The sequence below is a fragment of the Fringilla coelebs genome (assembly GCF_963513975.1).
Source record: "Fringilla coelebs genome assembly, chromosome: 2".
NCBI lineage: Eukaryota > Metazoa > Chordata > Aves > Passeriformes > Fringillidae > Fringilla > Fringilla coelebs.
The window spans coordinates 33,723,543-33,750,903 of record NC_140029.1 but is presented as its reverse complement, the minus strand read 5'-3'; the positions used below and the strand labels follow the sequence as shown (position 1 = coordinate 33,750,903).

At 40.3% G+C, this 27,361-nt stretch overlaps 1 protein-coding gene across 2 annotated transcripts in view; it reads left to right on the top strand.

Annotated features, from left to right (window-relative positions):
• The window catches only part of SLC9A7 (solute carrier family 9 member A7), a 67,985-nt gene extending 47,463 nt beyond the window's left edge, over positions 1 to 20,522 (top strand). The window contains exons 13-17 of one of the 2 annotated variants that reach the window (XM_084226220.1): positions 2,284 to 2,343; positions 7,042 to 7,105; positions 9,742 to 9,824; positions 13,032 to 13,137; positions 18,758 to 20,522. In XM_084226220.1, coding sequence (XP_084082346.1) covers positions 2,284 to 2,343; positions 7,042 to 7,105; positions 9,742 to 9,824; positions 13,032 to 13,137; positions 18,758 to 19,006 — 562 coding nt within the window. In that variant the 3' untranslated portion in view covers positions 19,007 to 20,522. The remainder of the gene's footprint in view (positions 1 to 2,283; positions 2,344 to 7,041; positions 7,106 to 9,741; positions 9,825 to 13,031; positions 13,138 to 18,757) is intronic. The other variant, XM_084226221.1, reaches the window with a different exon arrangement.
• The last annotated feature ends 6,839 nt before the right edge of the window (positions 20,523 to 27,361 follow it).

Below are 27,361 nucleotides of genomic sequence, written 5' to 3'. Positions count from 1 at the left end.
CTCACGCTTTAGTTTATGTTTCTTTTTACCATAAAAGCTAAAGGTTGCACAGATAAGGCCAACTTCGATATTTAGTGCCTTATGTCTGACTTTGCATATACAATCTTTAAAGAGCTTTCTATTTAGTGGTTTTTCTTTTCCTGTAGAAGAGGAGACTGAAAAAGAAATATAGAAACATTAAGTCTCATCCAGCTGCACTGTGAACTACCTGACTAGCTGGGCTGGTGGTAGAAGTGTTGGCTTGGTGGTTATTCTCCATTCTCTTACCAGGTGGTGCAGTGATGAAGTGTGCATTACACACCACACCTCGGTGTGCTGGGATGGCAGGGGGAGAGTGCTGCTGCTGGGATCCAGCCTCGTGCTGTGCTCCACGCTGGGCTGGGGATGTCTGACAGCAGGTTACATCCTCCTGTTTTGCAGCCTGTTTCCATTATGGTATTACTTAGGTCCTTCACTGCCTTCAGCCACTCTCTGCTGCCCTTGAAGGCAGATGCACAAACACAGGGGCTGTCCTTTGCCCTCTGTTGTGAGCTTTTTCCTTGCCCTTCTCTTTCTGTACTGTTTCTTCCAGTTGTCTCTCCCTAGTTCTTCTGTTCTTCCTCCTTTCCCAATCTCTAGTTTTTTATCATCAGTCTTGAATCTCTCTTAATAGTGGGGCAGTGCAGCCTCCAGCCTCCCCCTCTGGGCTTTTCCCTTAGTAGGAAAGAGATTAGTTCTTCCTCTGGAAGCCTGGAAGTGAGCATGGGAGATGTTTCCTTTTCTCTCTTCTCATTCTCTGAAACACAGCAATTCAGACCACAGAGGAAAAGCGTGGGGAAGACACTGGAGTGGGAGTAGGGTTGAGACACATCTGGTTGGGACACACTGGAGTAGGAGCTGGGTTGAGACACATCTAGAGCACACAGATGGCATGAGCTGAGCTGCCAAGCTCTGGCCAGCCTTGGCCAGACAATGACTGGAGTAATTGTCTGGGTTAGGTGAAGTAAACAAGTACCCAACGGCATCCTAAAACAACTCAACACAACTTTTCCTAATTCCAGAGGTTTTTAGGGATTGGGTTTTAATTTTTTTGAAACATGGTGGTGGGAGTTCTCTTCTTCTCAGCCATCTTCTGAGAAACTGTTGAACTCTTCAAAAATAGCTAAAATTTTCCAAAAATGCTGCATTCATTACAGACATCTGGGAAAACTTTAGTATACTAACTTGGCAAAGATACAGGAAAGAGAAAGAAGTCATAGAAGGGAAGTTATTGGGCAGTTTTTAATTTTAGTTTTTGCTGTACATGCAGAACCATCTCTGTGATGGCCTTGGGGAGCAGAGTACTCTGACCTGGAGTGTGTGTTGGCCTGGGAAAAGAGCTATTGAACCTGGAATCCAAATCAAAGCTATCTCAAGTCTGGTATTTGCCTCAATATTCAAGGATTAGATGAGTACATGCTTTTTGTATCACAAGTTATGGCCTTAAATATTTGGTTAGTCAAGATGTCAGCCTGCAACCAGGGTGTGTACACCTGCTTTTTCTAAAGTGAGGTCTCTGTGGATTTCTGATGATCTGGGCTTTTATTTCACATAAGCAATATATAGTTCATGACACATGCCTTCGAGGAAAAATATGGGGGAAAAAAACCCCACAGGCTGCTAAGGAATGTATGTGAAAAATTCTGGGAACCAAATTTGCACCTAAAATAACCCTCAGAAACAGAACTGAAAAAGGCAAAGCAATGAGTAAAACCAGACTCTGCTATGACTGGAGATTAAATCAAAAACTGATAGTTGATGTTTAGTTAAAGCAATGGAGTGATTTAGTGCTTGTTCCAGTTGGTTTGGAGCACTCTGAAACCAGGCAGTATTGGTGACCCCTCTCACACATGTACAGCTTCCCATGATTACTTCCTGTGATGTCTCTTTCTCTTTCAGACCATGTGCTGGTCTGAAATGGTAGGAATTATCTCAGATTGGCTCTGTCTGTGTGCAGCACCAAAGAGAGCTACTGAATCTGGGTTTCTGGGGGATGTAGTCTGTCATTACTTCAGATGCATTGCCAGCTGGGATCTGGATGTATGAAGAATATTATTGGATATGTCCATCATAAATTGCTGCTGTTGCTAATTTTGGTTTTTTAGTCACTTTGTCGTTGCTCTGCCATTGTTGTTCATGTTTGTTTTGTCTTTTTTGATTTGGTATGGATTTTTTGTTAGTTTGCTTTGTTTTGCTGAGGAGCTCTGTAGAGCCCCCATCTCATGAGCATTTTGTTACTCACATTGCATTCTTGTACTGTACCAGAGTTGGTGACCATGTTCCATCGGTGGAAGAGATGAGTGAAAGCCACTGGCTGTATTTCAGGTGACACTGTGCTTTCCTTGATACCACATTAACCTGGTGCTTGGCTTTTTTCATCCTTGTAACACTGAGTGTGTGCTCTTTTTCTATACTGTGGCATGCTGCTGCTGCTTCTTTTCTGAGAATACTATAGATGCTCCTCAACTCTGAGTCTGTTCACTTATTCTGAGCTGTGAGAGTGTGGATCACACATCATGTCTAAAAAATGAAACTATAAAACACATTCTTTCACTCTGTGTATAGATATTTAATAAAGCAAAACTTGAATCTCTGACCTTGGAAGACTTGAGAGCCGAAAAAGATTAAAAGATCAAATAATGGATTTGATCTTATAATATTTAATCACAACGGTATTCTTAAGCATTGCTTGAGGTTATTTTGTGTAACTCTTCACATTGGAAGGAACTTCATAGGTGGTTTAGCCCAGCTTTTTTGGGGATATATTTTCAAAAACAGAGAGATATCAACCAGAGAAGACTAGGATTCTGGTATGGTGCTTTTAGAATAGATAAATGGTTAGAGAGAGAATTTAAAATAAGAGAAATCTCTAACTGACTGAGAAATCTCTAATCTATAGGCAATGTGTATGTGTGTATATAAAAACACACAGAATATTTATGTAAAGAAAGTTCTTTGGGATGGGGTAACAAAAGGTTTTCATGTACCTTGTCACACTTGAAGGTTTCCAGCAAACCACTAGATTTGCCAGAGATGCAAGGTGTCAGTTTGTACAGACAATCTGAGAACTATTATCTGTTGCAGTCATTCTTGGCTGTTGCAATAGTAACTTCACATGCTAAATCTAATAATGCCTGCTATTTCAGTAACTTGTCATCCATGTGTTGTAGGGCCCTGGAAAAGTTTCTGAAATATCAGAAGAAATCATTCCACTCATTTAAAAATGATGCAGCAGAGAACTTGATGTAGTTTTATGTGCCTTTTTACCATTCATTTCCATCCACTTAGCTCAGTTTTGTGTGTGAACCACTTTCTCCCACACTGTTTAAATTACTGAATTATACATAAGCTTGTGCTTTGAGAGATCAAATCTGAGTAGCTCCTCTCCTACATGTGGTGCTGGAGTTGTAGCTGTAGGATAAAGAGCAAGAAGCCCAGGAGTCAGTTAAGGGCAGAAATGCTGTGTTTTGGTGTTGGCATTAGGAGCTCAAGACTAGTCCCTTTGCTGTTACAGAGAACTTAAAGCATGAAAAGCCTCTTTTGCCTTAAAAAGTTTTTATTAGGGAGGAGTGAAGAAATATACTTAAATTGGATTAATTTTGCTATAGCATACTCTTGTCTACAGATTCCAATGACCTTCTCAAGGCTGAAATAAAGGTGTCTGAACTTTACATACCAGTAATTGTCTGTACTGGAGGAACAAGGAGTCTATCAGATACCAAAGTTAAAATGGGGGAAGTAAATGGATTTTTCACTGATTTTGGAACATCTATGCATTGTTACAGCTGAAAGACTGCTCATATTCTTCATCCAAAATCTTCTTTTTAAGAGTTACCTATTTGTACAGCCTTGGGGGAATCCCCACACAACTGCTGCAAAGGGCTCTCAGAAGGAGTGGAGGGGAAAACAAAGATGCTTGCTGGCATCTGCTCTGCCTTGGCCTTGGCTGTGCCACATCTGCTGTGCCCCTCAGTCCCCATCACAGAGGTGCCTCTTCTATAAAACATTGTTTTTACCCTGCCTTTCTGCCAGGGGTTTGAGCAAAACAGCCCAGCCTTGAGCAAGGCTGCCCTCTCTGTGCCTCTGACCTGTGGGAGGGGATCTGTGTGAATCCATCCAGTAACAGCTTAATTTATAAAGCAGGTTAGATAAATGAGAGCTGATATTGACCTTTGCAGCACATGGAAATGACAGGAAGCTTTTAAAATATATTAAGCATATGAAATGGATTTTTTTTTCCTTCGGCATAAGAAGAAAAGCAATGTTGAAGACATACATGCATCAGCCTTACTCGTACTTTTAATTATTTAAAGATGAAGTTACTAATTATTTAATTGTTTAAAGATGAAGTAACTGTTTTCTGTGCTTCTTTTCATTGTAAAGGAGGTTGGGACAGACTTGACTGGTTTTTGGTATTGTTTTATTTCAGGTGATAAAAATGACACTTCCTTAGAATTCTAGTGGCTGCAAAAAAAAGTGATGCTTGTCATGAGATAAGGGTATTTAGCCTCGAAACTTACACAGGCAGGCTTGCTACCAAAAAGTTAAGGTTCCTATACAATTGATGCTAGAATAGAGGATAAAAGCATATTGTTTAAAAGATACAAAATGTAATTGTGAGAATTCAAAATGGCAATGTATTTGGTGTTAATCTCTGAACTGAGAAACAGACTTTGAGAGTGATTTTTTTTAAAATGTGATTTATGGAAAATAATTATTTATAAATATTCAAAATATGAATTCATTTGAAGAATAACTTTGAAAAAAGTTAAATGGACAAGCCTGTGTGGATATACTATTTCAATATTGAAAGGAACATTTGTGGTATGATTTTTTTTCCCCTAAAATTTGAACCATTTTAATATAGAAAAGGTTTTTTTGCCTCTTCAGCACAACAGTGGACCCAAATTCCTGGTCTGTGATATATTATGACTTTTCACTGAACAGTGTCTTTATCCTGCTTTGGTCTTCCATTCCCCTGCCTAAGGGCAGTCAAAATTCTCAAAGCAAATGCACAACATTGTAAGTCAAGTAAAAGCTGAGACACTGAATTGTTTGGTTTTCTTACATGCTGTGAAATGAATAGGTAGCCCAGAGAGTAAAAACTATTTGGGGAATGTGAGCTATGTTCATCTTTTGGAACAAACTTCTTGACCTCCCCGTTCACACTGTCAGCTACACAGCCAACCTGAGCCTGGTTGCTTTGCAGAGCACATTGAACCTTCCCCCACGTGCAGTTTGGAGAGCCACAAGTATTTTTCTTTTATTTTCATGTGTACTTATGAAGGAATGTGTACTCTAATGTAGATTCATATATTTCTGTACTGAGTCGGTTTCCTGATGTTGTTTGTCAGCTTTCTGCATTAGAATGCAGTTTCCCTGCCAAAGCCTGTTCTTCTGTGGTGATAGCCAAGGCAGTAACACCTCAGCCCCTGTGAGCTCTCAGAGCTCTTGTATGTGGTGTTTTATTTTAGCATGTGTTACAATCCAGCACTCAATCTCTCTATCCAGCATTCCCTTAAATTGGTGAAGCTTTTCAGTTCTGGTTTTCAGAGGCTGGTCAGTGCAAAGGAATTTGCAGGCTAAATGTGCCTCAAGTTTGAGATGATTCTATATATGGAAAAAGGAAGTAATGAGGAAAGAACAAGATGCTTAGAAAAAAAAATCCAAGCAAAGGATTGGGTCAGCACCAGTTTTATATGAGGCTGCTGCATAGCAGCCTTCTGGATTTTCTCTGAACATTAATTCATGTGAGACCTTGACATGGCTGTGAGTCCACAAGGATGACTTTAAACTTTTCTTCTTCTATTGTTCTATCAAAGATGCTGCCCTGGAAGCTATTTGAAAGTGTTGTCTTTTTATTTGATCCAAGCATGATGTCACTGGGACAAACCAATGATAGGGTCTGACCAGCAAGGTTCTCTTGGCTTCTGGTCATTCTTAGAGCTGCTGCATAAAAGCCACAGCTATAAAATGATTAGCTGACAAAAAGTCTGAGTAACAAGGACATTGCACCAAACCAGCTCAGTCCCTTCTAAGAGAGTGGAAGTGACAATGTTAACAAAATCTTATTGTCTGAAATGGCTATCACATGTGTTTCCCCACACTTACTATGTGACATGGTGGAACTGAAACACATTTGAGACTGAGAATCTTATCTGACTTTTGAGGTTGGAGGTTTAGGTCCTACAAGAAATGACAGAGATCAGGACATGAATAGGATACAAAATAGACAAGTCCAGTCTACACCCAAACCAGACCAGAAAAACCTGAACGTAATTACAAGGATTAAATGCCATTCTTGGATAGGAGCCCTATTTGCAAGGATGGGTCGGTAATAAGATGCTTTCTAACTATGCAAAAGTGAGTAGACAGTTTCTTCTTAACATATTATTCTGTCAACACCCTCCTTACACACACCCTTCCTCACTCAGATGGGAGGCTGGACTACAGGCCACGTGCTAGTCCACTGTGGCTGTGTTGTGTTAGGTGAATGAAAAATTGCAGCAAATTAGTGTTGTGACCCTTTATCAAAATTTTTTTTGCTTCCCATAGTGCTTTAAAACATGGAGTGTGTGTGTCTTTTTAAAATCGTGTATTTCAGCCATTCTCGGATTTTTCTGGCAGTTATTTGCTGGGGAAATATTTAGGCTGGGCTTTATCCTTAATTTCTGTTTTCTTTCTGCTGAATATGAGGGATACTCTCCACTGAAGAGGATGCCATCCACTTTTTAAGGCAAAAATAGTATTTGCCATTGTTCTAAAAAAATTGGCAACAAAGGTAAGAAGTAGAAGTTGATGGTGACATAGAATTAAAGCAGTTTCTTGAGTGAAAAAGTATCTTGTGTATAGCTGTGTAACTGCAGGAGAGTAATGGACAGCTCTTCCTCAATCTATTCTTATAACCTCTCTGATGCAGCTTTGCTGGGTGCTTAAAGTGCTTTTAAAATGCATTCTGCCAAACTTACAGCATTTGCAGCCCTCAGTAACACCACTTGCTTTGTTTTTCTAATGTTTCTGTAGGGTTGGGGTTGACCCAGATCAGGATCCTCCACCTACTAATGACAGCTTTCAAGTCTTACAAGGAGTAAGTAATTACACAACTTCTCTATTAGGCTGATCTTGTTTTATAACTAAGACAATAGAAAACTGCAGAAGTTGTATGCATGGATAAAACCTTTCTATCCTAGCTGGCAAGTCAGTAGGAGATTTTGCTTTGTAATATTCAAGTAATGCCCACTGAAAAACATTGAGTGATTTTGGGTGTAATGCTGTCATGATGGCATTTTTGTGCATACATAAGGCATCACAAACCTCCCCAAATCTACTAATACTCTGAATAACAATTCACTGTCCTCTTCCCCCACCTACCCAACATGCTTGCTCTTAGCATGCCACTGCACAAATAGTTCTTCTCAGTTCAGAGCTAATACTCTTGGCTCCTCTTCCTTAACTGATACCAAATTTTAGCCCTTGGGCTTGGTTAGAATCCAAGATTGTTTGCTAATCTGATCTTGACTCTTGTATACCAAACCACATGCCAGCTGGATCCTGCCTGGACTACCTATCACCTGGGTGAGGCAGAAGGAGCACAGGCAAATTGCCATTTGTATTCAGTAAACTGTCGCTGTGAATCTTTAGTGAAGCTTTCCATGCATCAGTAACAACTCAAGAACTGACTTTTTTTTTCCCTGAAATATGCTGTTGGCAAACAAGATCACTGGAAGAATGTTATCCACAGCAGAATTTCAGTTTTGCTCATCTATAAACTAGAGTTGATTCACAGGAGGAACAAAAGGTCTGGAAAAAACCAAAACAACTCAAAAATTCCTCAGGCTTTACTGGGAGTTTCCTCTGACCAGGTCTTAGTTTCCATTCTTCCAGAGTTCTGCTTGACACTGATAGATCAGCAGCACAGCTGGTTGCTTATGTAGGAACCTACTTGAGCAAGGCAACTTTGGATCTAGGGGATGCTTAGGGAGCAAGTGTTGTGTGATGTTGCTGGTGTTCAGGCTTGTCAGAGATAGATTAATGTATTTGGGATTAGCTTTTTTCATAGTGGTTTCTCCTGCCTTTTTTTTTGTTTGTTTGGGGGTTTGGGTTTTTGTTTGGTTGGTTTGGTTTTGTTGTTGTTGTTTGTTTGGGGTGTTTCTGTTGTTTTTGTTTGTTTGTTTTAGTTTTTTCTTGTTGGTTGGTTGGTTGTGGGGGTTTTGGTGGTTGTTTCCCCCCACTCCAAATCCTTTCTTTTCCTGGTACATGTTGTACAGGTAAGAGACACTTGCTCAGGAAGCACCTCTTTCATTTCAGACACTGCACTTGGCATCTCTATGTTCTTTGTAAAACCTGTGTCCAGCACACAAAATAGATGCTCAAATGGTGGAGCTGGCTACAAGGGTGAACTTTGTTTTGTAACTATCTGGAAGTAACCAGAAGTCCAGGCCTCAAAACAGCTTTTACAGTGAAGGCCACAATTATTGCATGTAGCCAGGGTTAGGAAGTGGTATCATGGAAAGATGGCTTTGGCCAGTTCAGACTGAGCTTGTCCTCAGGAATTGAGGAATTGTTGCAATGGAAACAGAGCATGGGTATTCTGCTCTCATTCAGTGTCTGCTGTGAAAATACCATGTTTGCTTTTTCCCATGTAAACATAAAGAACTTACCATTTGTTTCCCTCTTTAGCTGTGCATTGCATTGCTAATGTAGTCCATTAGTCAGTTCCCTTTGGATTCATCTTTCTCTCACCAAGCCAAGATTAGCAGTATGTCACAGTTAAAGAAAATACATCATTTAGGAAGGGGAGGGAGTGAAAATGTATTAGGTTTAACTCTTGGTGGAGCATGGGTTTTCTGCAGGTCAGAAGTACACAGTGTAATCCTGTCTTGTTCTTTTCCAGTCGTTTGGAAGATGATTCATACAAGGCATTCATTTGTTTTCCTGCGTTTAACTCTGGCCTCTGGCCATAAACACCCCCCCGATCTAAACAACAAACAATAAAACAAAAACACAAAGCAAAACACTCAAACCCTAAACAGTAACAAAAGTAAAAAACAAATGCAGCTGCAGACCAGCTGGTGTGATGATTTGCAGCACTGCTAGTTAAGAGATTATATTTAACACTGTTAGCCCTTTCAAGGTTGTTCCAGCATTTCTGAGATTTACATGACCTCCCTCAATTGTAATCTTTATATGGATTCTCTGTCAAGCACATTTCTTTTAAATGTGATATATTTCATCAGGTTTCTGAGAATTTATCAGATATTACAATTTCCCTTGTTCTTCCAAAGAAGCAACATGCTTAAGAAAAAACCATCAAACCTAGAGCTAGATCTAGACCTAGAATTAAGGAAACCAGCCAAGCAATGAATAGGAATCAGTCTTGGACTATCACAAGGCTTATTTGTCAGTTTGGAAGTTATTTCTATATCTGTTACTAGACTAACAGTGAGGTAAGGTTTTAGGCTCCAGGAAACTCGGTGGTAGAGGAGTTGTTAAAGTAACATGAGTGCAATGAAGACAGCCTGGTTCTTTGCAGCTGTTTCTGGTCTTTCCAGGAAAAGTAAACTCAGTATAAGCAAGTCTCTAAACAGCTTTCTTCTGCATTTCAAGTACAGTATTGAATTTGGCCTCTTTTTTTTGACAGAAAATCACACTATGAATTATTGGAGTGTATAGTTCTGTGTTTTTCTGCCTCAGTAATTGAATATGTTTTTATCTTACTTTCAGGATGGCCAAGATTCTGCACGAAGGAACAGGACAAAGCAGGAAAGTGCTTGGCTCTTCAGGCTGTGGTACAGCTTTGATCATAAGTATCCTTTTGAAAACACAGCTTAGTTTCAAGGCATGAAATGTTCACTTTTTCCCTTTCCATGTACCATATGTAGCCTTAAGCACTCAATCTCTCTCCTGTTTGACTCTCGCAAGTATTTGACAAGCTCAAGACACAGAACTGAAGCTTGAATTCACTGGCTCAGCAGTCAGACCTTTCATTTCCCTCATGCAGGGTGTGTGACACTTGCTGGAGGACAGAAACCAGTCAGAGATGAAGTACCTTCCCAAACAATAAGACAGACAATTAACTACTTCAGGTCCTCTGATTTGTTCTATTAATCTGTGCTGATTTTCAATGATACTAATAGCACAAACTAGGTTTCCAGTTCATTGTACATATCTAAGCCTCAACTCATTGCTCTGCAGAGCCACCTGCTTTTGTGATGAAGTCCCAAAATCTGTGGTTGATTCCTAAAGAGGAAGTTCTGGAACTAAAAACCTACATGAGATCCAGCTGATCTCCTTAAGTATATCCAGAAGGTACTATGAGTGTTAAAGCAGAGTGTCTCTGAGTGTATATAGTACAGTATAACCTTTCTGAAGCAATTATACTACTCAGATAACCTTGTTTAAGATTCTGAGCAAATTTTGTGTAGCTGTCCTGTATTTCATGCTTGTGGGTTTGGGGTTTTTTTCATCTACTTAACTTTATCAGTATGCTATTAATTATGACACATTAAATATGTCACAGCTGCTCCTCCTCAACAGCTTAGAGTCACTTAGCAGAAAATGGCAAAGATAATCTTGTGGCTATAGCAAGTCACACCTAGAAACCCAAAGAAATTTCAATACTGAATTCCTATTAATTTCTGGGGCAGCTAAATATACACACTGACCAGAGACAGGGCCCTAATGTTCTTGTAGCTTCCATGTGAGCCTTTTCACTGGGGTCTTGGCCTTTGATTGATGAGAGATTGCTGGGCTGGTTGGAGCACAGTAGTTTCCTTCCATGCCTTGTGCACAAGGCTTTCACAGTCAGGCAAACCTAGTTAGCACATTGAAAATGTTTGGATCCTAATAGCACTTGCATTTTTGGGATAAAATCTGTTTGTGACCAAGGCTTTCAGATGCACTAGTACTGATCCAAGGCACAGAAGGGAGTGTATTTGCTATTTTAAATATTCATAAATGTTTGTAATTCCAAGTTAAGTCTTCAAATTCTGGTGACTGCCCTCAAAGTGCCTCAAGGTCAATTTTTATTATTTAAAACAAAACAAAACAAAAAACAGACTTTGGTGTTAAAATCATGAAAGGATCTGGCTGTGGCTGACTGCTTTTTTTTTGTTTTTTTAAGAAGGAAACAGAGCTGTCCTCTTCCCCTGCCTTTACAAAAGGGATGTGCCTGATGAAAGGAGTAGTTGGCAATGCTGACTTCCCTCAGCTGATGCTTGCAGGGAACAGTCCCTCCCTAGCAGCTGCAGCAAAGGCAGGGGGGAGTGCCTGGAGAAAATTACAGCCTAACTTCCTGTTTCACAGAAACTTAAAGGATCCTGACAGTGCATTCCCTTTTTTTTTCTAGTTGTAACTTACAATATTTAGGAAAAGTTTCTGTGAAGTTTGTGCCAAGGAAACTGACATTGAGAGGCAGAACTGTCTTACTGTACATTGAAGTAAAAGTCTGCTCCTTCTGTTGGGAAAAGGGATTCAGACAAGCATTGGCTGGGTGGGCTTAAATTGTACAGATGGGATGATCTTTAGAATTGCCACCTCTATATCCATGGATACATGGCTAAATGTTTTGGGGTTTTTTTGCTGGAGCATTCACTTGGTTTCTGGGCAGAAAGGCAGATTGTCTCAAAATTCACTCTTTGCAAGAGAGCTTAACTTGAAAAAGATGCGAGTAAGTGACGGAAAAGCGTGCTCCAGAGCTCACATTGCCTGCAGAGCTCTGTATGCATGGGTGAGTGGGAACTTCACTCTGTGCAATGCAGAGCTCACTTAACGTTGTGGGCTGCTCCCTGGGTTCACCCACAACTGTTAAACATGGAGAAAACTGCAACTTTGGTGAAGTAGCAGATGTCTTCAACTGGGCCTGTTTTTTCATGGCTGAGTTGCTGCCTGTCTGGCACGGGGCAGGATGGAGCCTGGGTTAGTGCAGGGGAGAAGAGCTTGTTTCTTTCCAGGAATGGGTGTAACCACACTCTTGGGGAAGGAGGAGAGGAGGAAACAACTGTGCTGGAGTAAACAGCTATGCCAGGCTCTGCTAAAGGGAAGGGATAGCTCCCTGCTAAAACAGCCCCCTTTTAACCCCCTCTTCTCCCTAAACATCTTAATGGGTTGGGAGGGAAACTGTTATATTTACAAATGGACTTGATTCTCTCCATGCTTAGAGGCCTAAGAAAGTAGCTAGAATACCTGCAACTTATACATTTGAATTTAAAATAAATTTGATTGATTCATGTGCTAGTCAAGATCAACATGCTGCTTTTTAACAGACACATAGTTTGACTCGAGTATTTTATTTCAGGCATATCATCAGCATGGAGTACTCATGTGAAAAGTGTGGATTTACCAGGGCACAGACCTTAAAATAGGGGTAAAGACACTTTCCTTTCCCATGCCCATGTCCCCTCAGTGTCATCTAGGTAGCACTGATTTCCTTTGACACTTTGGTACACGGTTCATACAGTTTTCCCTTTGCTTTTTTGGCTCTGTGTGGATAATAAATGTGCACTGCAGAAATGTCTGTGAGCACTGCCCCAGGGTAATACCTCTGGTTGCACCTCTGTGGCTCAGTAGCCAGCAGATCAAGTGGCTATATTGCTTTGAGGACGTTGAATGAACAGAGTTTCTGTATTTCCCTATATTGAGCCATGCAGAAATGTCACCTTGTCGCCTGTAGTGTGCAACCTTGACACCATGCTCCCATCTTCAGAGCAGAAATACCCTTGGACCTTTCAACACTAAAGCACCTTTGGCTTCTCCTTTTTACCTGAGAGCATGGAACCTAGAAACATTACAACTCTTTGAAACTTGTAAGAAGAAAGTTAGCTAGTGGTCCTTGTGGAAGATTAGTGAGTAAAGAAACTGCCCTTGAAACAGTCAAGGGGAAAATGTTGGGATGGTGTTTTGTGTACAATTATTGCAAATCACAGTTCCAAGGCAGAACCACATTTATGTACAATTGTCTCTTTATTTTCAGTAGTGGGTTTTGAGCACTGGTGTGTTTTCCTTAACTACTGAAGTTATTTAAAGCCAATTCTCACTCACAGTGGCCCTCCGTTGACCACAACGCTGCCCAGCTGGTGTGGCCTGATAGCCCGCTGTCTGACAAGTCCCCAGGTTTATGATGTAAGTAGAACAATTCCATGCCTCCTGGTTTTACTTTTTATGTATTAAACTTCAGGAAATTGGTGTTTTTTCTTTTTAGGTAATGTCCTGGTTTCAGGTGGTCTGACAGACGTACTGCAAGAAAGTCCTGGCTTTCCTAGGCAGAAAAGATTTTAGATTGTCTCCCCTGAGGCAAATGCTTCTGGTGTTTGAGATGAGGAATTGTCTTATTGTTCAAATAGTACATTAGAAAAATAACATTTAAGGATATGGGGAAGTCACATGCCTAGTCAATAACCCAGTTCAGTGAATCACTTCAAAATATTCAGTCCCTTCTCAAGGCTTTTGCCTGTTACTGCTAAACTTCAAGGTCTCCTTAGAGATGTCATTTACACATTTACCCAGCTGGAAAAAAAACTGGTAGCACTTCTCTTCATTGTTTCCACTGCAAAATTTGAGATCAGATTTCAGAAACTGTTAATCAGTTACTTATCTCGGTCTAGCAGGTCACCACGCTGTCTTTACAGCTGTGTCTTGCAATAATTAGTGCTCTATTCTCATATTACTCTTGTAGGATCGTAATACTTGTCATTCTTATCTGTACAGTGCTTCTGAAATCTACAACTTCTCATAAGCTGCTTGTAAATAAAGCCATAGTACTATGTGGGACTTCTCAAATTTGCCAGTTCTCTGGGATATTAATATCTCCATGCTCAAGTAGTCTTGGATGAGTTGTCTATTAATCCTTTCCTAGAGAGTTATGAATTCTAATTGCAGCTTTGAAATCTTTCCCTACATTTCTTTCTGGGTATCATTAGCATCTTACTTGTACCTGATAGAAAAATTTCAAAGAACTTTGAGATACCTGTTGCCCATTTGGAACTACAGTAATGCAAGAAATTGGCCTAGTTCCCATCTTTGCAATGGCACTGGAGGTCTTGAGGGCATTGGAAGGCATCCATCAGACCAATTAGCCCTTGTGCACTACCCATATGTCTGCCTTTTTATGATCTTATGAGAGTAATTGTCCAGAAACTGAGGATCTAACCAGAATGAACATGCAAACTTTGACTCTCATTTTGTCTTATAGTTGGCTCTTTTTCTTTTTTTTTCTCATTACTCACCATTGTTGGCTACCACCAGATGTGGAAACTTACTATTTAATGGATTGGCTCTGTGATACACACAGGACATTAACTTCATTAAAAATGCTTGTTAGGTTGTATACTTTGTTAAGGTGTATAATGTGGAGCTTTCCTATTGTATTCTCTTTCCTGTTCCTATTTCAGTGCAGTGCTGCAATTGTTTTAGGAAAGAATATGATTTTGAAGCTTTATTTCAAGCTTCTTTTTAAGATTTCTGAACCCTGCAGTTGCTTTGTATCTTTGTTTCTTCACATGGCTGACTTTGCCACAGCACTTGGCCATGACATTTCATTACTGGTTAATAAGTTGTGGAATCTTTTTGTCCTCTATTAAATGAATATGAACTAACAGAGACAGCCATGTCTTTGAGGGGACAGAAACTGCTTGGAATAGTGCTTTTGTGAGGTATTTCCAGGAAAATTAAATGGCACACCTGTGAGAATTAAAGACTGAAGATTGTCAGTTAAACAAGAAAAAAAAAAAGTCTGCAAACACATAGCCATAAAATATATTTCCCAAACAAGTGTTAAATCCTGATCTCATTACATGTGCATGTCTGAGTTATGATATCTGTATAGAGAAGAAAGCGATAAGTGTGTGGCTATGTTTACTGTATATTTGTAGATTGTTTTTAGCTTTTGTTGCATCAGGTTTTTTTTTCTTCTCTGACTTTATCACAACCTTACTTAGAATTCACTCTCACTTCCACAAGTGGGAGTAGATCTTTTTAATTAAATGCCAAAGGGGGTTTCAAAAGTCTGTAAGTCAAATAATCCTCCAATGCAGCCCACCCACAACTTATTCCTCAGCATGAGACTGTGTCCTCTAAGCCTCAATTTGCATGGAGTATGTGTAGGGCTCTGAGTCAGCCCACAGGGGTGAGGTACGGTGGATTTTTTCCAGAGATGATGTTACTGTTCCTTGCTGACATTCTCCCACTGCTCTAAGGCTGTGCCACTGGGCTGTTTCCAACCCAGACAGATAAGCTGGAATTTAAAGCACGAAAAGGTGCTGCAGTTAGCAGTTTAAATTTTGAAAATTATAATTTTAATCACTTTTTTTCTCTTCTGCTGTTATCTGCAGTGCATGACCACACTGATGTAGGTCAGTTATTTTGCTTTATTTTTTGAAATGTCCTTAGAACAGGAAATTACTGAAAGTTTCAATCAGTCATTGATTCCAAGTGAAATAAGCCCTCCTGGGGATACTTTATTGTTGTTGTTTGTTTTTTTCAGGCTCTTGCACACTTTTTAAAAAAAAGTATTTCTTGCACATACACGGTATGACAACTTGGTATGAAACTAGAAAGAATTGAAGTAATTTATAAATATGCAAGCCCAGTAAAGAAACTTGATTTGCAATCTTTGGAGGAGATAACTCAAAATGGATAAGAAAACTGTTCAGCCAGGCTTCCCCCTTCCCCCTCCTCAGTGGTTCTAGCTTCATAGCAAAAATTACTCAGTTTCCTTGGTGAATTTAAATTCAGCTGAGAAAGAGAGAAACTAAATGGAGCATCATATTTAAGTTTGAATATATTTTGCATGCATGGTACTTGATGCTTTCATTTTGGAGCCACAAGATAAGTAACTTGTAATGCAAGTTCTGTTATCTGTGGTGCCTGAGTTGTGTTCAGCACCAGCATTTGTGACAACTGCCAGCACTTTGCACATGCATCGTACTTTGCTTGTGCTTTTTTTTACGTTGTCTTAGGTGGCAGTGAAGACTGGCTTTGTAAGCAGTGACTCAATTTGCAGTAAGCTTTTATAACAAAAAACATCTCCAGAATGTATTCTCAGGAGCAGGAACAGCTTTTGCCACAAAGAGGACAGCCTGCAGAGAGGTCCCTCAAGGTTGTGGTCAGCACATCAAAGCAGAATTCAGGCTTTTGCAGATTTGGATTCGGGTCTTTAGCCATTCTAGTGTGTCACTTTCAGTACTGTCGTTCAGACCTGCGTTTTCTGAGTGAATTGAAGCTTTTCCTACAGAACCGTAGGGGATTGCAGAGGCCTGTTCAGGGTTATTCTTGGGAGTATTTCAAGTCTCTGTGGATCTGTTTGGATACATTTCCTGTCTTTCTTGAATGAATTGTTCATGCTGCATGAGGCACGATAGGTTTATTCACCCATCCTCTTTGTTTGCAAACACAGTAAAACTGTATAGTACATGAGACTTTCCGTGGGTGTTCTCTGGGGAAATAAAGGAAATAAAATCCCTGCTGCTTGCAGTACCATTCAGAATGGGAACAAATAAGTGGACCTTGGCTTGTAGGAAGCAATGTTTGTTCACTACCTTGAGAGAAAGCTCAGTGTTTTCTCTGGAACTATTCAGGTACATGTAAGTGCAGCATGGGACAAACCAAGAAAGACTGAGTCAGGACTTGCCCTATAGTATAAAGCCTGTGACTCTCTCTTTCAGCATCATGCTTCCAAGAGCACCTGAGCCTTTTGGGGAAGCTCAAGTGTAGCGTGTTCTTACAGTTTCTTATCTGCTAGGTGGCTGCAGGGCTTCACTGCTCAAAAGCACTGGAGGTGCTTTGGGAGCTTGCTGCAGCCTCTTCACACCTGGGCCTGGCACTGCAATGCCTTCTGGTGCTCTGCTAGCTCTGCCTTCCCCTCCTTGCTGCCTCTCCAAGGACAAAAACCATGAAGGGGAATGTGTGATAGACCTTAGCAGCTTCTTTAACTTTTTAGAACATAATCAGTTAACAATCACAGATTTCCTGCTTCTTGCTTGTTTCTCTGATTTTCATCCTTATTTGAATGCCTCTTCTTCAAAACAATATATCAACAGATACCAGATTTTCTTAAACTGATTATTTTGTGACCCTTTTAATCATTTTGGTCTTTCATTCAGACTTTTTTTTCTTTTTTTTTTCTTATTTGCAACTAAAAGATTGCAAAGGCTATTTCTGCCAATTTTAGCTGAACCCCTTCATTTGTCCATTTTTTTTCTATTTAAGATGGTGCCAGTAGGCCAGTGTTTTCTTTGTGATCAAAAAGCAAGTGTCCTAACCCATATTTGCTCTTTGAGAACAGTGTGCTCTCTATCAGACTTACCCTGTCACAAAAAAGCAATGATAAATTTGGATGCCATAAAGGTTCTAAGAAATTAGCATTCCTTCGAAGTAGAGCTTGTCTTACACCCAGCACTGAACTGCACCATTTCTTGACTTGATTTTGGCAAACTCCTGACACCTCTTCTAGTCCTTGTTAGTTATATATTCTGTATCATCCAGAGGCTTCTGCTGCTTCATTTTGTCTGATTATCTTTCTGACATAATGACAGGAAGCTTTCCCAGGAAGTTTTATTTAGCCAGGAGCTGCATTTTTCATCATGGACAGGTTAATCAGCATTTTCCATCTCCAGTGCCCTGAACTCCTGCTCTGCAATAGAGGCAGAGCTTTCTGTTCACGTTGATCACAGACATCCCATCTCACATGGCCTGTGCCCCCCTTCCTTTGCTGCAGTACAAGGAAATAATGCATTTTGAGAACGTAGCCCCATCCGTGTCCAGCCTGCCGAGGGAACAGCAGTGCACACTGCAGCTCCTGCTAAGCAGTGCAGAGCCATTCATGTGGGGAAATAATTGCTTTCTGTTGCAAGAAAGCAAGCTTATAGCACTGATTAGAATTTTCTTCAAATGTGAAGAAAGGCCATTTTCTGACCAATTCAGTTATTTTGCCTTTTACCACGTTAAATAGGAGTGGAACATGGTACAATTGTTGTTGTATTACGCTGTGATAGAGAAATGAAGTGCTTTATTGCACTTTGGCAATTTCTGTTCTCTGACTAAATATTTCATTCCATCTCTGCCAAAATAAATTCACAGGGTTTTGTGAGCCACTTAAATGATTTTGAGAAGAAAATACATCAGAACTAGTTACAAAACTATGAAGCAAGCACTTTGTTGTATCCGTCCTTTATGGCTCAGGAGCATGCTGAAGAACTAGGTCAAGTAATTCTTTATTTAGGAATAGGTAAAAGTAAGGAGAGAGTTTGAAAAAATATTGTTGATGTGTAACAAAAAAGTGTTGAAGAATTTTTGAATACAGAGATTTTGGGCTTTCTGAGTTCTTATTGACTCGAACGAAAAGTTTACTAATGAATTTGACTAATTAACAACAGATGCAATTCTGTGTCTGGAGTGGCTCAACTGTGCTTGATCTCCTGTACTGCCTTCTAAATTGTCATGCAGAACCCAGTATGTACCACTCATCTCATGTACTTCTGGTGTACTTCCAGTGCTACTAAATCCCGGGTTACCCGTTCCATAACCTAGTTCTTGGCTTCAGCTCCCTCTCATCTCTCCCCAGCAGCACTAGTTATACAGGGAACAGTAAGCTGATTTGCAAACACTGGGTTCAAGGTTATTTTTAACATTTCTTAAGGTGGAACCTTATCTCTTCTGTATTGACATGTAGCTGAATTCTTCAGTTACATTCTGGGCAAAGAAAGGTGCTGTGCACTGTGTAAAGATTTTTTTTTTTTTCCTTCAGAATCAGGAACAGCTTCGAGAAGAGGATTCTGATTTTATTCTGAATGATGGTGACCTTACCGTGACATATGGTGATACAACAATAACTGCAAATGGTTCTTCTGGCCCCCATACAGCTACCACTAACCTTGACAGCAGGAGAACAAAAAGTAGTTCAGAGGAAGCACTGGAACGTGATTTGGGAGGAGCAGATCATGAAGTTACAAGCAGGGGTACCCGGCTAGTATTTCCTCTGGAATACAATGCATGATTACTGACTCAGTAAAAATAACTCTTGCTCTGTGAATGGACAAGGAAGACTGCAGGCCACTGTGTCACTTGAGGTGGGGGTGTTTATTTAAACAAGTTAACATGCAGAAGTGGTTTTACTAGGGTCTTAAGATGTCACCAGTTTTTTACTCAAGATGCTGACAGTGGGGTTTTCTAAATGTCTGAAAATAGACAAATGAGAAAACTGGTTATTCTCCTCTTTCCAACTGCTTATCAAATCCAAGTATAACTAGCATGCTGCAATTGTCTTGTTCAGCTGCAGCAGCTCTCTCTCTGAAGAGAGGTACATGAAAATGTTGTCACATAGAACTGAGCTTGTCTTGGCTTAGCTTGAGAATGTGAAAGGACGACTATAAACTTGAAAATTATTAAGAGACAAAAAAGATTGTGTGTGTATCTGAATGTGAAGAGATCCATTGTTAACTTCTCTCTTGAGGTTGAGGAAACTCAAGTGAAATGAGACAGTAAACATTAGGGTTACAGCTGTGTGAATGAAAGACTGGCGAATCTGTTACTGCAAAATGTACTTAATCTATTTCAGGGAAAAAAAAGGGAAAATAAGATTTCTTCGCTGGCCAGCTGTTTAAATAAGAAGGCAATGAAAGCTACTTGTCCCTTTAGCTTTGGGCAACTTGACTATTACTCTTGGGCAACTTGACTATTACTCTTAGCCTAATTTCTAGTGCCTCAAAAGAAAAACATCCAGCTTCCTGTGGTCTAAGATGTACCTGAAGCCAATGTGAGCCTGGAGCCAGGCTCTCTCAGGTAGCAGTCACAAAGTAAAACTTTCTTTCATATGAAGATAGTTGGAAACTTGGGCTGGGGAAAACAACAGATAGGAGGAGGAGAGAAATAAAGAGAGAGAGAGAGGCAGTATTGAACTTGCATGGAACCAGGAGGTTTCCTATTGCTCAGAAGAATTAATGGACTCTGCTTACACTTCTTGTGTGTGATAAACAGCAAACATCTAATTAAACAAATACTACTGTTTTTACCATTCATGACTATCCTAAAAGAAAGCTGTTTACCCTTGTTCTCTCTTGCAGAGTAGATGTGAAACTTCAGTGGGGCATTGCACAACAGCATATAAGCTACAGAAGTGATGAACTGTAGTATCATCTTAAATGTGAAAAGGGAAGAATCTCTGACTAGTATTTAGCCCACTTACATGTAGGCTAGCTTTAACTTATTGCTAAATGCTTTTTAATTTTCAGATGAGATAATCATTGTCTTTGCCAATAGCTGAAAATGTATGCTTTGAAGAGCCTTTCAGCTATTTAAAGCATGCTAAAATGTGATTTCATTCTCATGTCTCAAAAGATTTATTTTTTTAAAGAGTTTGTGGCCCACTAACGTGATGTAATATCAGTTTGTCCAAAAAGTGTGTTTTTCTTGCTGCCATTTCAGTTGTTCCTCTCATAAAATCGTGTGTGAGTAAATACCCACTCTGTTTTTCCTTTACTATTAAACTTATTGGGCTAACCTCAGTATGTGAACTTCCTGCTGCAGAGGAACTTTGCAGTTGTGTTGTCTAGTCTGCTTTCTTTCAAGTGTGTTCTCTAACAAGTGATCCACCTCCCTGTCTGTCCCTCCAAGGTAAATTTATAGAGGGTATTGTTCTGTAATGACTGTCTCACATTATTAAGAAAAGAGACAAGGAAACCAGGCGTCTTTTTGTGGAAAAATTGTAAGGCCAATATAGAATCACAGAATATTCCCAGTTGGAAGGGGCACACAAGGACCATCAAGTCCAGCTCCTGGCCCTGCACAGCAGCACCATCCCCAAGAGTCAAACCATGTGCCTGAGAGTGTTGTCCAAATGCTTCTTGAACTGTCAGGCTGCTGCTGTGACCACTGCCCTGGGGAGCCTGTCCCAGTGCCCAACTATGGTGGTGTTCACAGGGGTCTTGGGATGAGGGAAGAGACAAGAATGTTGACTCCATGTTTCAGAAGGCTTGATTTATTATTTTATGGTATATATTATATTCAAACTATACTAAAAGAATAGAAGAAAGGATTTCATCAGAAGGCTAACTACGAATAGAAAAAGAAGATAATAAAATCTTGTGACTGAGACAGTCTGGACAGCTGGACTGTGATTGGCCATTAATTAGAAACAACCACATGAGACCAATCACAGATCCACCTGTTGCATTCCACAGCAGCAGATAATCATTGTTTACATTTTGTTCTTGGGGCTTCTCAGCTTCTCAGGAGAAAAACTCTTAAAGAAAGGATTTTCCATAAAACATGTCTGTGACACCCAACCACCCTCTGGGAGAAGAACCTTTTTCTAACATCCAACCTAAAATTCCCCTGCCAAAACTTCACGCCATTCCCTGGGCTCCATCACTGGTCACAGAGAAGAGATCAGTGCCTGCCCCTCTCCCCCTCACGAGGCTGCAGTGAGGGAGCTTTGCTCTTGAATGGTGCAGAGTAACAAAGCCTGATGAAGATGGCTGAGCAGAACAACTCCTTTTCAGACCTGCATGTGTTTTGCAAAAAAAAAAAGCCAATTCCCTTCACTTCCCTGGGGGCACAGGCAGTTTATCAGTTAAAGCTGGAGCCATGAGCAGATCCTGTGACTGCCAAGAGTCCTGCTACAACCAGGGGCCCAACACTGGAATTTCCAGGGTGCTTTCCATGAGAGGTGTTCCAAGCACTGCTGGTGCTGGCTCCAGGAGCAGCTCTGATCCTCGATCTCCAGTTATCAGAAAGGAGGAGCACGATGACAAGTGTGTTTACACTCTCTGCTACATGTCTACTATGCAATGTAAACTGGCTTTTCTGATAAGCCTGAACAAGGGTGAAGTATCACATACTTGGTACTTGACCAAGTCTAGCCCTATTCCAAGGATGCATGTTTTCTGACTTATAAAAAGACAAAAAAAAATTTATTTACTTTTACAATTAAGGAATTGCCTTTAGGGAAAGGACTGCAGGAATTTTAAATGGAGGAGAGAAAAAAAAAGTTCTTTTTTTGGCTGACCTTCTGAAGAGCTGATCTGAAGCAAGTAAATAGCAAAGGTTAAAATGACGTCCATTATTAATGAAATGATGGCTACTAACTTTTACTCCTGGGGGGAGGGAAAACTTTCACAGTAGGAATTCTAGCAATCTTAACAGATACTGTGAGCTGCTCGTGCTACTTAGGAGGCCAGATTTTGTGATTTTTGTCTTTATCACAAGATTGGCATGGTCCTTCATGGATAATATCAATTTACCTCCAATTGCAGTCACTCTTTAGACAGTACTGGTCAGCAGAATGTCTTTTAGTCTTATTTTGGACAATAAAACCCTAAGAACTAATATGCTTCACATGCCTTTCAAAGAAGGTTCAGTGTTTCTTTTAACTCTGAAGCAGCTCCCTGGAATAACATGCTTGACCTCAGCCTTGGCAGACATGGTGTCTGCTTCTGCACAAGTGTGGGAATGGAATTTGGATACTCTCAAGCCTAAACTTCATATGCTTTTCTTTAGCATTTGGGGGAGGACCTTTTTGGGGGAGAAACCAGAGAAGTTACAGATGCATCAGCAGGGAGTATTCCTCTCCAAAATTACTGAACTCATGACCCACTGAAACTTTAGAAGAAAGGGAAGACAACCCATGACTAGGAGACACAGACCATCCAGGAGAAAAGCAGCCAGTAAATGCCCTGGACTGGCTATGAAAAATCTTGGTCATAATTAGACTTGCAGAAAGTAGGGCAAAGCTGCTGGATAGGTTGAACACATTTATCAGTTGAAATCATGTAGATTAACAAATTCAAATATCCCTGTATTGGAAAGCACTCTTTGTAAGAAGCAGCCCATGCAAACTTTCTTTTCTATGCAGAAGCCGGGTCCCAAGGTTTAGGGGAGAGCTTAATATGGCACAGTGAAAAACCACAGGTACTTCTTGGTCTGGAATTTTTGGGAGTGCCATTCTGAAAAATAACTTGCAGTAGAAACAAGCCTGCAAAGTGAAAGAGGAGGAAAGTGTGGAGGAAACAGTGAATTACAAAGCCAGGAAATGGTTTAAACAGGCAGCTCTACTGTGGGAACAGCACTGTAAACAATTGCTATTCTTAATCTTGCAGTCCTAAATGCTGAGAAGTTATGTTGGCTTCTGCATACCTTATCTAAAACAAGGGCTGTGGGATAATGCAAAAGTAATAAAACCACCCCATTCTAACTGATCACAAAATGAAAGGCTTTTACAGGGTAGCATTGACTTGCTTCTACTCCAGAGTAAGGAAAGTAACTTTGAACAAGTTTTTTAAAGTAACCTCACATCATTACTATGTTTTCTTGATTCTAAACTGCCTATAGTAATGTTGAGAGCAGTTCTTAGGGTAACATTAGTGTGGTAAATATGGAGAAGCCTTATGAAACATGCACACCTACAAACAGGATGCAAATGCTTATCTAATATTTGAATCTGTGTGGCAAACTCAAATGACATTTCATATCTTCATTTGATACTTGCAATTTATATCAGTTTTTGTTATGGAAATTAAACAGTTGCAACAAAGCAATTGAATATTAGAATCAGTTCAGATTTTCAGGCAATAAAATGATCTATCTGGTTTGGCTGCTTTATTCACTCTTCCTCTGGTACTTTCTTGATAATAATCTATTTTGCACTGCCCCACATGGACATGCTGACATCCAAAATGCCCATGGTTTGAAGATTTATCTAGGGACTGAATGTTAAACGGGCAAGACAGCTCATTATAATTTATTCTGGAATAAAAGACTTTATTGTTGCCTGCACAATTAAGTTGCCTGCACTGTCTCTATCAGGGAACTTGCTGGTGGAGAAAGGTATGTGCAGGGAGGGAGAGAAGCCCTGGCTTATTGAACACCTGCTAATCTGCCAAGGGTAAAGCCAGTGTTCCCCTCAGGTTCTTGTGCAATAGTACAGAGCCAGAAAGGATTTCTATTGGTGCATGCAAGGGAGCAGCAGCAATCTTTGTCCTAGGAAAATTAAAAATATTTGGGTTAGTTCTAGCTTTTATTAACATAGTAATTTTTAGTTTAAGTTTCTGAAGCCCCATTTCCAGCAGTTTTTAACCTTTTGGAGCTTGAAAATGTCACATATAAACACATTAGATAAAGATTTTTAAAAAGGAGAGAGAGAGGCAGAATATCAAACTTCACTTTGGTGCCTGAGTACAATTTCAAAGCTATGCTACACTGCTAACTTATGCAAATTTGATTAATTAAATGGCAATAATTTGAAATGCTGCAATTAAAGGTCGCTTTCCTGCTTCTAATTGAAAAAAAAAAGCCTCCAGATTTGCATTCCCTCAGAGAAAGCGAATGCCCAACTTAAAAGGTTTTTGCTGCAATGTTAAAATACTTAACTTTAGGCTATGAGAAATGAATTGGATTTATTTTTTAACTAGTAAAATCTCTGAAGTTGTTATTACTGAGGCAAGGAGAAGTAGGTCATGCAGTTCTGTGTTGTAATATATTTATGACTTTTGTTTCCAGACTTTAGTTTAATCAGGGAGGTTATCCTCCACTGCCTGATTTTGAATTTCAGTCCTAAATTGCTTGGCTTGAATGTCTTGATGTTGACACAGATTAATACCAGAAAGCAGAACACCAGAAGGCATTCTTCTGGATCGCATCAGCCGATTAGTAATAGCTGTTGGGAAATAACAACTTCCAGCACACGGGGTCACTTGAGGTAAGTTTGTCTGATTTGGGGTTGGGATATCAGAAGTAAGAAAGGGAGGTAAAATCACACGACCCACAGCTGGTTCTGGTGGAGCAAGGAGAATGTAAGCCATCTAAGGACGTCCCAAATTTGCTTTCTTCCTTGAAGGGAGACAGGATGCCATGCCTTGCCTTTGCAGTTACAGGCTGGCTGCTGTTAATTAGTTTTGATCTGTTCGCAATGCTCAAAATCACAAGCAGCATTTAGTCTGAATTTTCAGCTTACCATTCTTGTCCCTTATGATATAAACATATCAGTAAGGTTTCAGGTGTCTTAGGGCTACTTCAAACATAAAAATGCACTAAAAAAAGCATATCATGCTGTCCTGACTAAGACTGCTGTGGTAGATGGTCTGTCCAAAACCTTTGGTGTTTCTGTTCCCTCGAGGCACCTAAAGCCTGAATGGTATGATAGGCTCAAGCTGGGAGTGGTCCAGCTGCTGTTAGGGAGGGCTGTAATATATCTTTAGTCCTATCCTTCCAAGAGATAAACACGGTTTCTTGTGTGCAAGAAACTGGGTGCTACTGCACCAAATATCTTTAATAATGCTGAAGTAATTGCTGTAGGCAGAGGTTAGTAGAACTGGAATATAGTCCTGTATGCCCTGACACATCCTCTTCATCGTGTTGACAGCTCCATGACAGCTGTCCCTTCAATATTTGCCCTTGAAGCAGTGTGGAATGCAAGAAGAACAGCAACTCTCTGCAGCACCAGGGCTTGGTTTCTTGGACTTCAGCACACCAATGGTGTGCAGGTCTCCGAGTCCTAGTTTGGGAGCTCAGTATCCTAAAGAGGTTAGATGGCAAGGAATTATCTTTTAAATACAACAGTGGGTGGGGAGGAGAGAGAAAGCAAAATGTTGTGAAAGCTCTCCATGTTGTGTGGATAGTAGCAGTGGAGGATGGGGAATAAACACCTGCTGGGCTTTCTGCCAGTGGCTGGCTTGTGTACAAGCTTGGCTAAACTTTCATTCATGTGGACAAGATACTGCAGTAAATTCAGCTTTGAGTGTCTCGACTGAGGCTTCATCCAAGCACTCTGTTCTCAAGAGAGGAAATGTTAGTGCTGCTTGGAACTCCTGCTCTGGAACAAGTTTCAGGTTAGGTATGAAGAGGGTGTTTCTGTTCTAGGTCAGCATTATCTTTCCATTTTTTATTCCTTACTTCAAATAGACCTTGGAGTCACTGGGAAGTAGCAGGTACAAGGTGGTGGTAGCTTTTGTGGTGTTAATTGTTTCACACTGAGTTACACCATTGGCTGCACTAGAATAAATAATCATAGCTGTCATTTGTAGACATCAGAAATGTGTCTTCTTATTTGGCTGATAGCAATACAAAACTTACTGTGGCTTGACACATTTGCAATACACATGAGCTTTGTATTTTATCTTGGAAGTGAAAAAGGCTGATACTGTCAGGTCTTCCCTCAAGGCAAAGCCAGCAACTCAGCTCTCCTCTCGCAGTACAGACTTAGAGTTCCCTTCCTTAAAATCTAATTAATGGTTTCCACCTTGGAGCATCTCCACCCTAGGAAGGATTGGAAGGTACAAAAAAAAAGTAAACATTATGTAGAGAAATAAAATACAGATTTACATCAACATAGCTGGGATAGAGAGATGTTACAACTTCTAAATCTGTTAGAAAGAGTGAATGATGATGCAGACAAGGGAGGTCTTGATGATATACTGAATTTTATGAGATATTTGGAGAGTCCTTTCTCAAAAAGCCTTGGCTTATGCTCTTTTAGTCACTGTAGCAAGGTGAATCTTTGAGGATTAATATGACCATTTATTCTCTGTTCTGTTTTTTATCTTTTCACCAGTTTTCACAATGGAGAGAAGTTACTAGCACTGTCATCTAGAGATTTGTAGGGCTGGATCTGGAGAAGGGAATCACAGGAAAGTGAAAGATGTGGGGGATAGGCAGTTAATTCTGGAACCCAAGGTTGATTGTAAAATGGGGCGTTGCACTTAGTGAAAAGCATTTCCAGTGGGTGTGCACCTACAACTGCAACAGCCGATAAAATAGCTGCTTGTCTGTCAGCAAGAGCTTGGAATCACCCTGGTTAGTGTTCAGAAGACAGCAGGAGTGATTAAAAAGGCAATGCTGAGAGCTGAAGCCAAACTCCCAAACCATCTGTTGCGCTGTAAATCCAGTGCAGGAGCTGCTCTCCGCGCTGTCTGGAGCAGCGATGTGTGGGTGCCTCTGAGGAGGTGAGGTGGAGCTTTGGCAGAGGTACCCCAGGAGAGCCTGCTTTGTCTTGCATTGTCCCATCATTTATGGACAGGAATATTTCAGCGTGCTAACATCAGCTGAATATTTGAACTGGATCAAACAAAGGAGGAATAGAAACAATGAAAAGAGATGGTGATCAGAATTTAACTCTGCTTGAAGAGCTACAGATGTTCTGCACGCTGACTTTTCTTCCCCAGCCATTCTGTATTTTCTTAAATGTACTTAATAAAGGATATTTGTCCACCTAACATTGCTTCTGTTCCAAGACTAGGGCACCTCTGCCATAACTGAGTTCAATAATCTCAAAGAAACTGAATTTTGTTAATTCAGGTATCTCTTATTGTTCCTAAACAAGAGTGAGCTCACAGAGCAAAAACTATTCCTGCTAAACTAA